General features: G+C 38.6%; 1 protein-coding gene across 1 annotated transcript; it reads left to right on the top strand.

Annotated features, from left to right (window-relative positions):
* The first annotated feature begins 10,547 nt into the window (after positions 1-10,547).
* On the top strand, positions 10,548-11,184 carry LOC110319759 (late cornified envelope protein 1F-like). Its single transcript, XM_021195298.1, has one exon. The coding sequence runs from the start codon at positions 10,565-10,567 to the stop codon at positions 10,979-10,981; it is 417 nt and encodes a 138-aa protein (XP_021050957.1). The 5' UTR covers positions 10,548-10,564; the 3' UTR covers positions 10,982-11,184.
* Positions 11,185-12,852: the final 1,668 nt, after the last annotated feature.

Raw genomic sequence — 12,852 nt, 5'->3', positions numbered from 1 at the left:
TGAAGAAGTATAATGCATATTTCTTCTTTATATGAGAGAAAATGCACATTACTTCTGTATTTTTAATGTAATCTTATAACTGAGTATACCTATTAACCTGCAAATGAATTAATCAGTTTTTAGGAGAGAATATAGTTCCTTATTTATTTATTTATGTTTTTATTTACTTAAGTCTTAAGCACTGTCCCACTGCACAGTATCCTTGTCACATTACCTATTCCTTCTCCTCTTAGAAGGTGAGGACCGTCTAGGTATCCCCTACCCTTTTGCGTCATCACTCTGCAAAATTGGGCATATCATCTCCCACTGAGGCCAGACAAAAGAGGCCTATTGTAGAAAGGATTCTAGAGTCAGGCTACAGATTTAGCGACAACCAACTCTCCAGTTGTTGGGGGACCTACATGGAGACTCAGTTAGATGCTTGCTCTCTGTAGGGGCCTCTGTTCATCCAGTTTATACTCTTTGATTGGTGATTCAGTCTCTGAGAACTTCCAAGGGTCCAGGTTAGTTGACTTTTTTGGTCTTTGGGTGAGGTTCCTGTCCACCGAAGGCCCTTCAATCCCTCCCCCACTTCATCCATAAGAGTCCCCAAGCTCTGTACAATGTTAGGCAAGACAAATTTTGGGTGGAAGGTTTTCTGGGTAGGCTGGTGTCATTATCCCTCTACTGGGGTATCCGCCTGGCTGTTTTAGGTTCCATATCCCCACTGTTAGGCAATTTGGTTAAGGTCATCCTCACTGAGTCCTGGGAGCCTAATGCACCCCAAGACTCCCAATTCCCACCCCCCCCCCACCACCACTCTAGGAAGCTGCATATATCTATTCATTCTCCTGTCCCTCTGGCTCTCTCACTTGTCTCTTCCCAGACTTGACCCTGCCTTTGTATTCCTTTCCCCATTCCCTCTACCATCTAGATCTGTCCCTCCTTCTGTCTCCTATCACTATTTTGTTTCCCCTTTTAAGCTGGATTGAAGCATCCTCACTTGGACCCTCCTTCTTTAAGTTCTTCGGGTCTGGGTCTGTGGGATGTATGATGGCTATTGTGTATTTTATGGCTAATATCCACTAACCAGTGAGTACATATCATGCTTTCTTTTCCTTTTGGGTCTGGGTTACCTCACTGAGGATGAGATTTTTTAGTTCCACTTAATCGATTGGAAAATTCATGATGCCCTTGTTTTGAATAGTTGTATAGTATTATTCCGTTGTGTAAATGAACCACATCTTCTGTACCCATTCTTCAGTTGAGGGACATCTGGGTTCTTTCTAGCTTCTGGGTATTACAAATAAGGTTGCTATAAACATAATGGAGCATGTGTCCTTGTGTCCTTGTGGTATGGTGGAGAATCTTTTGAGTATATGTCCATGAGCAGTATAGCTGAATTGTCAGAGAGAATTATTTCTAGTTTTCTGAGAAAATGCTAAATTGATTTTTGGAGTAGTTGTTTAAGTTTGCAATCCCACTAGTAATGAAGGAGTGTTCTCCTTTTTCCACAAGCTAGCCAGCATATGCTGTCACTTGAGTTTTAGATCTTAGCCATTCTGATTGTTGTAGGATGGAATCTCAGGGTCATTTTAATTTGCATTTTCCTGATAACTAAGGATGATATAATGTATATATATATATATATATATATATATATATATATATATATATATATAATATTATATATCTCATAAGGATGATATATATATTGCTCTGTAGTTCAGCTTGTGTGTGTGTGTTTGTGTGTGTATGTGTGTGTATATGTGTGTATGTGTGTGTATGTGTGTGTATGAGTATATATATGTACATATATATGTATGTATATACATATATATATATGTATATGTATATACACATATATGTATACACACATACATATATACTAATGCACCCCAAGACTCCCAATATATATGCTTCTCTGCCCTTTGATATTCCTCTTTAGATATTCTCTTGTTTAGCACTGTACCACAGATTTTCATTGGGTTACTTGGTTTACTGGAGTCTAACTTCTTTAGTTCTTTATATATTTTATATTTTAGCCCTCTGTCAGATAAAGAGTTGCAGAAGGCCTTTTCTGAATCTGTAAGCTGCCATATTGTCCTAATGACAGTGTCCTTTGCCTTACAGAAGATTTTTAGTTTCATGAGGTCACATTTATTAATTGTTGATCTTAGTGCCTGTTCTGTTCAGAAAATTGTCTCCTGTACTAGTGAATTCAATCCTATTTTCTACTTTCTCTTCTATTATATTTATTGTATCTGGTTTTATGTTGAGATTCTTGATCCACTGGGAATTAAGTTTCCTGTAGGATGACAAAAATGGGTCTATTTGCGTTCTCCTGCACGCAGACATCCAGTTAGACTCACACTATTTCCTGAAGAGGCTTTCTTTTTCCATTGTATGCTTTTTGGCTTCTTTGTCAAAAATCAAGTGTCCATAACATTTTATTTCAATATCTTTGATTAAATCCTATTGATTAACCTGGATGTTTCTGTATCAATACACTGCAAGTGATTTTTGTTTGTTTGTTAAGGTTTTTTTCTCACTATTGCTCTGTAGTTCAGCTTGAGGTCAGGGATAGCGATTCCTCCAAAAGAATTTTATTGTTCAGGATTGTTTGTTTTTACTATTCTCTGGGTTTTTTTTGTATTTACTTATGAATTTGAGAATTGCTCTTCAAAAGTCTGTAAAAAACTCTGTTAGATTTTTGATGGGAATTGAATGACCCTGTGGATTGATTAGGGCAAAATGGCCATTTTCTCTGTTATCAATACCAATCCATAAGTGTGGGAGATCTTCTCATCTTCTGATACCTTCTTCAATTAGTGACATGAGTTTCTTCCATAATCCATTATATAAACAAACTCATACTGCTGATAAAAAACTTCTGCAAGGTGGGTGGATATAAAATTAACTGAACAAAATCAGGATCCTTCCTTCCTACAAATAATAAGGGTATTGAGAAAGAAATTAGGGGGAAAGCACGTCAGAATAGTCACAAATAATGTAAAATATCTTAGTGTAACTCTAACCAAGCAAGTGAAAGAATATAGTTCCTTTGTACAAGCTCAGAATATTTTTGTTTTCTTTTCTTCCTTTCTTTTCTTTCCCATATGTGAGGATTCTCTAGGTTGGTTCTGTCACCTGGCTGTTATAAATAATGCAATGATACATATCAGTCTGTAGGTGTCATTGTGGTATGGTGACTCTGATGTCTTTGGTGTATATCTGGAATTGGTGTAACTGGATCCAAAGGCAATTATTGTTTGGGTTTTGAGGTTCACTTTTTCCACCATCCTCACCAGCATTTCTTGACATATGTTTTCCTGATATTGGCTGTGATGATTGCTGTGAACTGGAATCTGAGCACCAGTTATTTTTTCCCCTCGTTCTTGAGGGCTAAAACCAGTAAACATACATATATCACTGTTTTTTTTTCTTTTGAGTATTGGTTGTTCATTTTTTCTTTTATTAGTTGTATGATTTCATGGTAATCTTCTACTTTTTTTGTAGCCTAGGAACCAATTCCATACCAAATGTATACTGATGCACAGTTTTCTATCATTTTATTAGCTGCTCCTTTTCTTCTTGTTATATTTGCCTAGAATGTACTATTCAACTCAACCTCATTCTTAATCATTCCTTTTCCTAAGAATGAAGGTTTTTTGGGGGGTGGAGGGGGGAAAGTCCTTGCCTATTTATATGCCTCAAAGCATTTTCTTCCTCACTACCTTGAGTGGCTGTCAGTCTTAGAGTTGATTTGTGCTGTGTAAGTGAAACAGGTGTGGTTTTTCTCTTGTCTATGAGGATTTCCAGCTTTTGCTGTCGCAGGTACTGAAGAGACACTCTCTTCTTCAACGTGTTATTTACACTTTTGTCACAGATTTCATGTCTGTCTCTGTGTTGATTTATCTCTGTGTTCTGAAGTCTACTTAACTAGTGTCCACATCATTTTCTGGCAGTTTACAGAAATTTATGCTATTTAATATCATAATTTAGCTCTGGAATATAACTTGAAAGTATGTCTTGTGATACTTTTGACATTGTGTGTTCCATGTTTGATTTCCTTGTTTTGTGGGTTCTTTTAAATTTTATGGTTGCTTTCTCAAATTTTTCAATTAAAATTTTTATTGTGCTATATTTGATGAAGATTGAATTGAATTTGAAGACTGCTTTCTAGAATATAATAATTTTCAGAATATTAACTCTATTAGTATGCAAATGGAAGCCCTCCCATTATTAGTGTTATCGTCCATTCCTTTCTTCAGTGTCATAAAGTATCATTGTAGAACTATTTTGCCTCCTTGAATTTATATCACAGCATTCCTAGATTTTTAATTTCAACAATGGAAAAATATGTTTCCTGAGTTAGCAGTATATTCATTTTTTTCCTTATAGCTATGTTACTGAATTTGAAACATCAAAGTTGTAAAACATTGTATGTGACCCTTGTCTAGGGTCATTTTTAGGGCATTTCAGCAGCGTTTTTTTTTCCTATTTTCCAACTTGAATCTCTTACACCTGTCTCTCTCTCTCAGGTGTGTAGCTACAAATTTGCTAGTAGATAATGTGTACACCCTTGTCTGATTCTGAAGACTTAATGAAACAATTTTTATGTTCACACTATTAACTTAGTGTTTGATATACCATTGCTCTTTCTAGAACCTTCATAGCATAGGCCATGCATGATGTTTGATCTTTCTGTACCCTTTCTCTCCTCATTGGAGATGAGTATCACAACTGTGTGCCTAAGTCTATTCATTTGCTCTATTACATTTATCATTTTAAAATTGTTTTATAATTCTTGCATCCATGTAATCAAGCCAACCATGATGGTACCATTTCCTTAATGTGCTTGCTTTTCAATGCTTTAATATAATTGTTATTACTTGATTATTTTTCACCCCACGAGTTTCCTGGAATTTGATGAAATTCACCTTTTACTCATCCTACTTAGTTCTTCAAGGTCCCCTGTTACATCTTCTTTTAAATTCAAAAGTACAGTGGTAGAAGGAGAGGATCATGAGGGGAGGGTAGAGAAAATTCTGATAAAAGCGATGTGCCATGTGGAAATATATGTATATATCTACCATCAGTGTTCAATGAATCTCTGAAATACATTTTAATATAGTATAGTATAGGTCCACAACTAAACTAAGATATTCTTATTGTTGGTCCAATCAGTTCCGGAGATAACAAAATGTTTATAAACTACAGTGATTGTATTGCACTGTGCACCAGAGGTTGATATTTAAGACTCTTTTGATGAAAGCACCCTTCATTTTTATTACAGTGCATAAGAAAGCACATTGGTACTGATGAGGGCATTAACAACCTGCTGGATACCTTTAATAGTCTAAAACCATGCTATGCTAGTTTCTGTTGGGTAGGATAAAAACTCTTCAAAAACAGTAAGCAGTTGTGAACCCAGAGAGCTACAATCGTGATAGGTAAGGCATCGTTGGCTCATTGGTGGAACAGTGACATAGATAGTATGAGGGTAACGAATCTCTTCCTTGGAGCAATAATATCCACTAGTAAATATGTGCTTTATGTGTTACTTTTAGATACAGAATGTTGGTGTCTGAGTTCATCATAGAAAGTGTTTCCAGTTGTATTTTACTGTGTGTCCTTACATATTTTTTCTGGTAATTTTTAATATTTATGTAATGGAGCAGTTTTATTTAAAATTTTGAGATGACAATACATCTATATTGTCTTTCCATTTCCTTTTATTGCTGTATCCTCTACTACATATCAATTCCTCTTTGACACTTTTCAAATTCTTTCTTTTTCCAATTTTTATTAGGTATTTAAATCATTTACATTTTAAATGATATCCCCAAAGTCCCCTATACCCCCCTGCTCCCCTACCCACCCACTCCCCCTCTATATTCCATGTAATTTTGCATTCCTAAATTTAATCTTCTCAGTCAGCATAAAGTTATTTCTATGTACATTTTTATAGGTAAGTATTTGGTACTGGATAACTTATTGATATGCTCTTCCCCAAGGAAGAAGAATTTTTCTGCTCTCAGGATTCCCTAGTGGCTTGTGGTCCTTACAGGAGGGCTGGAGCCTCAAGGGCTTTCGTCTGTTTACTTTGTAATGTTTACTGTTGTTGTTATTATTCAGCTCATGGGTAGACAGCCATGCTGGTGAGACTTTATGGGTCTAGCCTATAGTCTTACTGGGAGAAACATTCTCACAGCAACTCACTGAACTTCTGGCCCTTACAATTTATTCACTTGCTCTTCTGTAATAACAGTTGATATTTACTTGCTGAAGTTGTTAAGAAGATCTATTGGTTGGGACTGATCTGTTCAATCTGCCTTTTGAATTGTGGTTTTCTTTCAGGGCCTCTGTTTATAAGAGTATTTTCTTAATGGGGGTGAGAACTATACTTTTCTCTGGGGTACAGGGAGAAATATTTAGAGTGCAGTAGGGGATTATGCTACTGAAGTATGATTGTGGTAAATTTTCCTCAAAGATTTAAGACCTCATTGGCTCTGGATAGTTGTCTAGGTTTCAGTACCAGGCATGCTTCCCCTCTCCTTGAGAAGATCCTAACTGTAATTAGAGAACAGTTGGATAACCACAAGCTATGCCACAACTGCAACCTTGGGTTTCTTAGTCTTGATGCTCCTTGTTGTGCCTCTCAGAACACACCTGATAACTGAAGCCCTCAGACTGTCCATAGTTTACTAACCATGACATTCACATTGGCTTGAGGTTTAAGTCTCCAGAGATCACACTCAAGGCTAGATTCTGGTCTTAGTCCAACAAGCATGTTGCTCATTCATGACTGTGCCCAGGCAAGTCACCTTTGGACCTGAGTGTTGTTTTTCCCAGTAGGCTAGCTGCCATGTCAGCTGCATCATCCTAGAAATCCCAAGGTGAGCCTGGCATAACTGCCACTGGGTGAATAAGGATCAGCTCCTGACCTCTCCCAGTAACTAAAGCTGTTGTAAGAACCTGAGCAAGAGAAGAAAGTCAACCCAGTTGAAACACTGAATAACTCTTCAAGGCCATGTGACCACACATACCTCACTGTGTCTCAGAGGTTAAGTACCTTTCGGGTGATGCAAGTCTTTAGGAATATCTGTTCCTAAGCATAGACATCAATGAAGATGGTAGTCAGAGTCTTATACATCACTGAGTGTCTACAGAATGAATGTGTTCAACTAGGGATTATAAGAGAAAACATAAAACCCACCGAAATTCAAGGAATTCATCTTGATTATATTAATCATCATAGATTAAAAGAAAGAAAGGTGGAATAAAGGTACAGTATTAAGGAACCTAAATTTGTAATAAATATTTTAGGGAAAATCATAAAAAAGGAGGCAAAATCACATCATTCACCTAAGAACAAATTTGAGAGCAGGTGGGGAAATATTTCAGATTAACTGGTATAAGAGGGTCACGTTCTAAAGGTCTGTAGTTCTCTTAAGTGGCTTAGAGTCCTGAACAAATCTTTGCTAATAAGTTTGCTGTAGTTTTTCTTGGGATTACATATGACTCACCATCTGTTTTGTCTCATATGCAGGAGAAGACTGACAATACAGAACAGTATATGACTGTTCCTGTGAATTTTATAGGCTATCAACATTATAATACTCTCCATACTATGTGAACCCCTTTTCTAGCATTCTTTTTAGTAATGTGCTATCTGACATTACCAGTACATCATCTCTGTTTCCATGAGAGATATATGGTTGCATCTACAGATTCATCCATTCTGTAAAAAATTTAAGACATTAGTAGCATATTGCTAAAGGATGATTAGATGTAATTTCATGAAAAATCTAAAATAAATTATTTTCTAAGACAAATTCAAAGAAACAGACAAAAATAGGGAAACCCATTCTTTCTGGTAATAACCACTGCTTTATTATTATTAAGGAATATTAGTTTATAAAATTTTGGGTTTTCTTGGCACCTTTTCATACACATTATTTACCCAACATCTACATCTCCTTTTAAAAATTATAATGTATATTTTTCACTCATTTACTTTACATCATGCTCACTGACCCTCGCTTTCAGCCCTCACACGATACTTCCTCTCTCCTATCCTTCTCTTCTGAGAGGGTGGAGGCCCTGTGTATCCTTTCCACCCTGACACTTCAAGTCCCTGCAAGGCTAGGTGCCTCTTCTCCCCTGAGGATATTAAAAGCAGCACAGCTAGAAGAATACATCCCACATACAGGCAAGAAGTTTCAGGATAGCCCCTGTTCCAGTTGTTCAGAACCCACAAGCATACCAATCTGGAAATGGCCTACATATTTGCAGGAAGGCCTAGGTCCAGCCTGTGTATATTGTATGGTCGGTGGTTCAGTCTCTGAGAGGCCCAAGGGTCCAGGTTAGTTGATTCTGTCAGTCTTCCTATGGAGTTCCTGTTGTCCAGGTGGCCTGCTATCCTTCTTCCTATTCATCCATGAGTCCCCATCTCCATCCACTGTTTAGTTGTGGCTATCTGTATCTGTCTGAGTCAGCTGCTTTTAATTATTGTTTTTGAGGCCATTATTTTATAATTCAATTGTAGGTTACTGCATGTGCATGCACATGTGTGCACATGTATATGTGTGCTTAAACATGCTTGTGTGCTTGTGGTTTATGTAGTCAGTATGTATACCCATGTGTGTTTGTATGTGCATGTTTGTGTGTGTGATTGCACCATTGTAGTTATGAAAGACAATGTTACATGCCATGTATCTAGAGTTACAATTTGTCCTGAGCTGCCCCACTTAGGTTCTGGAATCAATCTCAGATTCTCTTCAAGAGCAGTATGCATTCTCCATTCATGAGCCATCTCTCTGTTAATGTCTTTAAGCACCATATTAACCACTGAACGTTTAACACTTTGCACATATGTCAGTTGGAACCCATATAAGAGGATGTTCTTTTGTTTTAAGCACCATATTAACCATGAGATTTAGCACTTGGAACCCATATGAGAGGAAGTTCTTTTGTTGTGAAGCATGTTTATCCATATCTTGAAAATTCATGATTTTAACATATCCCCATAAATATTGTCCTTAATATTCTGTGATAATAGTTTAAGTGGAAAATGAAAGTGGCTAAATAGACTTTCAGAATGACAACTCAGCATTTCTTGGTGTTGAGAGAGATTGATCATGCAGGGGTTTATTGGTGTAGATGTATGAACTGTGCCCACATATTCACAACTTGAAAGTACCTGGAGGGAAGCAGACATTCAAGATATTCAAGGTTTTTCCATCTTAGCATGGGCCACCAGTGGCACATATCACAGCAACAACCAGTAGAATTGGAGGATGATACGGAATTAAGTGTTCCCAGTGGAAGTACTCTGTGCGAGTGCCAGGTTTAAGGATCTAAGCATCTATTTCCTGATTCCATGCCTAAGTAATATACTAAGTTAGATGCAGCTTGCCTGCCCACAAAGTGGAATGCTGATGAGGAATATCTTGACATGATCTGTAACAAAACCGTCTGGGTATGAGTAGGCATGACATCCCATTTCCAGCCACCGTCTCATAGTCTGGGATAGAGCTCAGGCTCAGAATAAAAGGACCGATGGACAGGACCCTTCCATCCACTCTCTGACTGAGATACCTACAGATCTTGTGCTACCCTTCATCTTGGTAAGTTTTTCCTGGAGGACAGGGCAGAGACTTCACAGTGGAGCTGGACTAGACCATGATAGACTCTGGGAAGGATCCTTCTCCCTCTGACCACATTGATATAACAGAAAACATGGTGAAATCTGAGGAATGAGACAGTGTTGTCTGTGACAGTAACTAGCCACAGCCTTGATACTATGAGACTCTGAAAAGCTTTGGGTACTTTGACTCTGAGGAATACTATGTACCTTTTATTTTTAGGACTGTTTAGGATGGTATATTCAGTATAGATAACTGTGCGCCTAGAGTGGTTAAAATGGGTAATTTGATTTTGATGAAAATGTTTCCCTTCCCTGGCACTAAAAAAATAAAGCAAGGAAAGTCAACAGGGTCTCGGTTTGGCTTGGGAAAGGAGCCCAGTTTCTGAGATCTGTTCACGACACTGACCTTTCTACCCTTAGCCAGAGAAGATGGTAATTTAGATACATCTGACCTCTCATCTCACAGCATGGGCTAGTGTTCCAAGGAGGACTGAACAGAGTTTATATGTTTTTCTGTCATGTGCTGAGCTTACTCCATAAATGTGTTAGAAGGTCTTTTCAAACACTAATCTTAAATTAATCTTCTTCAGTTTGACTGTCATCTTTTTTACAACAATTGTTCATTGAAATAGAACATATATTTGCACTGTGAAGACTAAGAATAGCAAACCTATCTAAGTATCACCAGATATTTATTTACTGCTTCTGGATTTTAGATAACTGTATCTCATGTGCATAGATTTCTGATATTTAAAGACAGGATGAACAGAATGTGACAATCTGAGTATATTACAAATGAAATGACTATGAATGGTGTTTCTATGATGATCACTAATGCTTCTGTGGGGCCAGCATTGATCAGGTTACCACAGTGCTTGATATTTGACATATCTATGATTCTCTCACAGCTCCTGAACACCCACAGCTGAGATGTCCTGCCAGCAGAGCCAGCAGCAGTGCCAGGCCCCTGCCAAGTGCCCTCCCAAGTGCCAGACCCCAAAGTGCCCTCCAAAATGCCCACCTAAATGCCCTCCCAAGTGCCCCCCTGTGTCTTCCTGTTGTAGCCTGGGTTCTGGGAGCTGCTGTGGCTCCAGCTCTGGGGGCTGCTGCAGCTCTGGGGGCTGCTGCAGCTCTGGTGGCTGCTGCAGTTCTGGGGGTGGAGGCTGCTGTCTGAGCCACCACAGACCCCGCAGATCTCTCCGTCGTCATCGCCACAGCTCTGGGTGCTGTAGCAGTGGTGGCAGCAGTGGCTGCTGTGGCAGCAGTGGTGGCAGTGGCTGCTGTGGCAGCAGTGGTGGCAGCAGTGGCTGCTGTGGCAGTAGCCAGCAGTCTGGGGACTGCTGCTGACCTGCATGAGGAAGATTTAAGACAAATGGTACAGGAGAAGCACATGCTCAGAAGACTCCCTAGTTGATGCTCTCTCCTCCTTCTTCCCTCCTTCTCCTGCCCTCCGAGTTGCTGAAATCTCCTGGGAAATGTTCTGCATTGTCCTCATGAAATGACAATGCCCATTTGCCTCTTTGTTATATATTAAAAAACCTTGACAACCATTCCTGACAAGACCATTGTTTTTCTTTTTCTTTTTTTGGCACACACTGCTTCTCATAACGTGGTCATCTTTTCCTTCAGAGTGTGGTATCCAGAGCCCTTGTCCTCTTTTAGATGTGTATGTATTGTCACAATTACGAAAGTGGGGGGCTAACTTCATGTCCAGGAAGTTGTTGGTACATGTTCACTAATTATTAGACAGTCATTAGCACGACCATGATTCTACACTCAGATTAAATGAGAACAAGCAGCACACTGGTCAATCATTTCTTTCCTCTTTATGCTCTTGAGGGTCTCTTGTAAACTAAGTTGTTGCACAGTAATGCAGAAACCTACATTTTTCTTCAAGTCATTTTGCTGCTGTAACTGGCATGCTATAGCGTGGGAACTTCTGGCCAGCTGACCATTGGCAGTGCTCTCATTCCTTCCCCTGTTAGTGTCTGCTGAAATCTTCACAGATGGAGTCCATTAGCAGAGAGAGAAATGTTTGGAAGCTTTTTCACGTCTGCTTCATACTCCTTTGTAATTTAGTAAAAGTCACTGGAGTGGTACTTGGACAAAGTAGTCTTTGATCTTGCAGTTTGCTTCAGGTTTCTAACTCTGTCTTCTGTCCTTAGTAGGAATGAGACTTTGTTAACCTTTACCACTATCACTCCCACAGAAAGTGATTATCTGAGCCCTCAGTTTATCAGACCCAAGTGTCCAGTTCCCCTAAATATATCTGAAAGTGTCCCTGCAATACATAATTACATTGCTATGCATAATTTAACAAAATAAAGTTCATAAACTTAAATATAAAGGTAAACTATTTTTGCACAGTACTTAGAGTATATGCCACAAAGAACAGTGTACACACTGAATAATGTTGAGAACTCAGCTCTTGCAATTTGAACAACTCATACAATGGCATAACTTCAGTATAATATGTAAATAAAAATATGATGAACATAATTTCAATAAAATATAATCATATATGGTAAAACTCAAAATTAACTGGCAGTGCATTTTATTTTGAAGAGGTATAATGCATATATCTTCTTTATCTGAGAGAAAATGTACATTACTTCTCTTCCCTATATCAAATTTCAATGTAATGTTATAATGGAGTCTACCCATTGCCTTGCAAATGAATTAGTCATTTTTAGGACAAAATATATTTCCTTTTCACTTTTTCATTTATATCTTAAATCCTGTCCAAATTCCCAGTATCTCTGTGCTTTCCCCCACCCCATCTCCTCTTAGAGGATGGGTACCCTCTAGTTATCTTCCCACCCTGTTACATCACGACTCTGCAGAATTAGCCACATCATCTACCACTGGGGCCAGACAAGAGAGCCCTGTTATAGAAAGGCTCAGAGCCAAACATTGGACTAAGCATGGGTCCCCAATGAAGGAATTAGAGAAAGGACTATCGGAACTGTAGGGATTTGCAACCACATAGGAGGAACAACATTATCAAACAACCAGACCCCCCAGAGCTCCAAGGACTAAACCACCAACTAAAGAGTACACATGGAGCAACCCATGGCTCCATCTACATATATAGTAGAGGATGGCCTTCTCTGGCATCAATGTGAGAGAGGACTTTGTTCCTGTGAAGTTTTGATGCCCCAGTGTAGGGGAATGCCAGGACAGGAAAGTGGGAATGGGTGGGTGGATGAGCACCCTCA

Source organism: Mus pahari, chromosome 4, assembly GCF_900095145.1.
Source record: "Mus pahari chromosome 4, PAHARI_EIJ_v1.1, whole genome shotgun sequence".
Taxonomy (NCBI): domain Eukaryota; kingdom Metazoa; phylum Chordata; class Mammalia; order Rodentia; family Muridae; genus Mus; species Mus pahari.
This window is presented reverse-complemented; position numbering and strand designations above follow the sequence as displayed.

Coding starts and splice junctions, on each gene's coding strand:
- LOC110319759 (XM_021195298.1), top strand. CDS start 10,565: ATGTCCTGCCAGCAGAGCCAGCAGCAGTGCCAGGCCCCTGCCAAGTGC.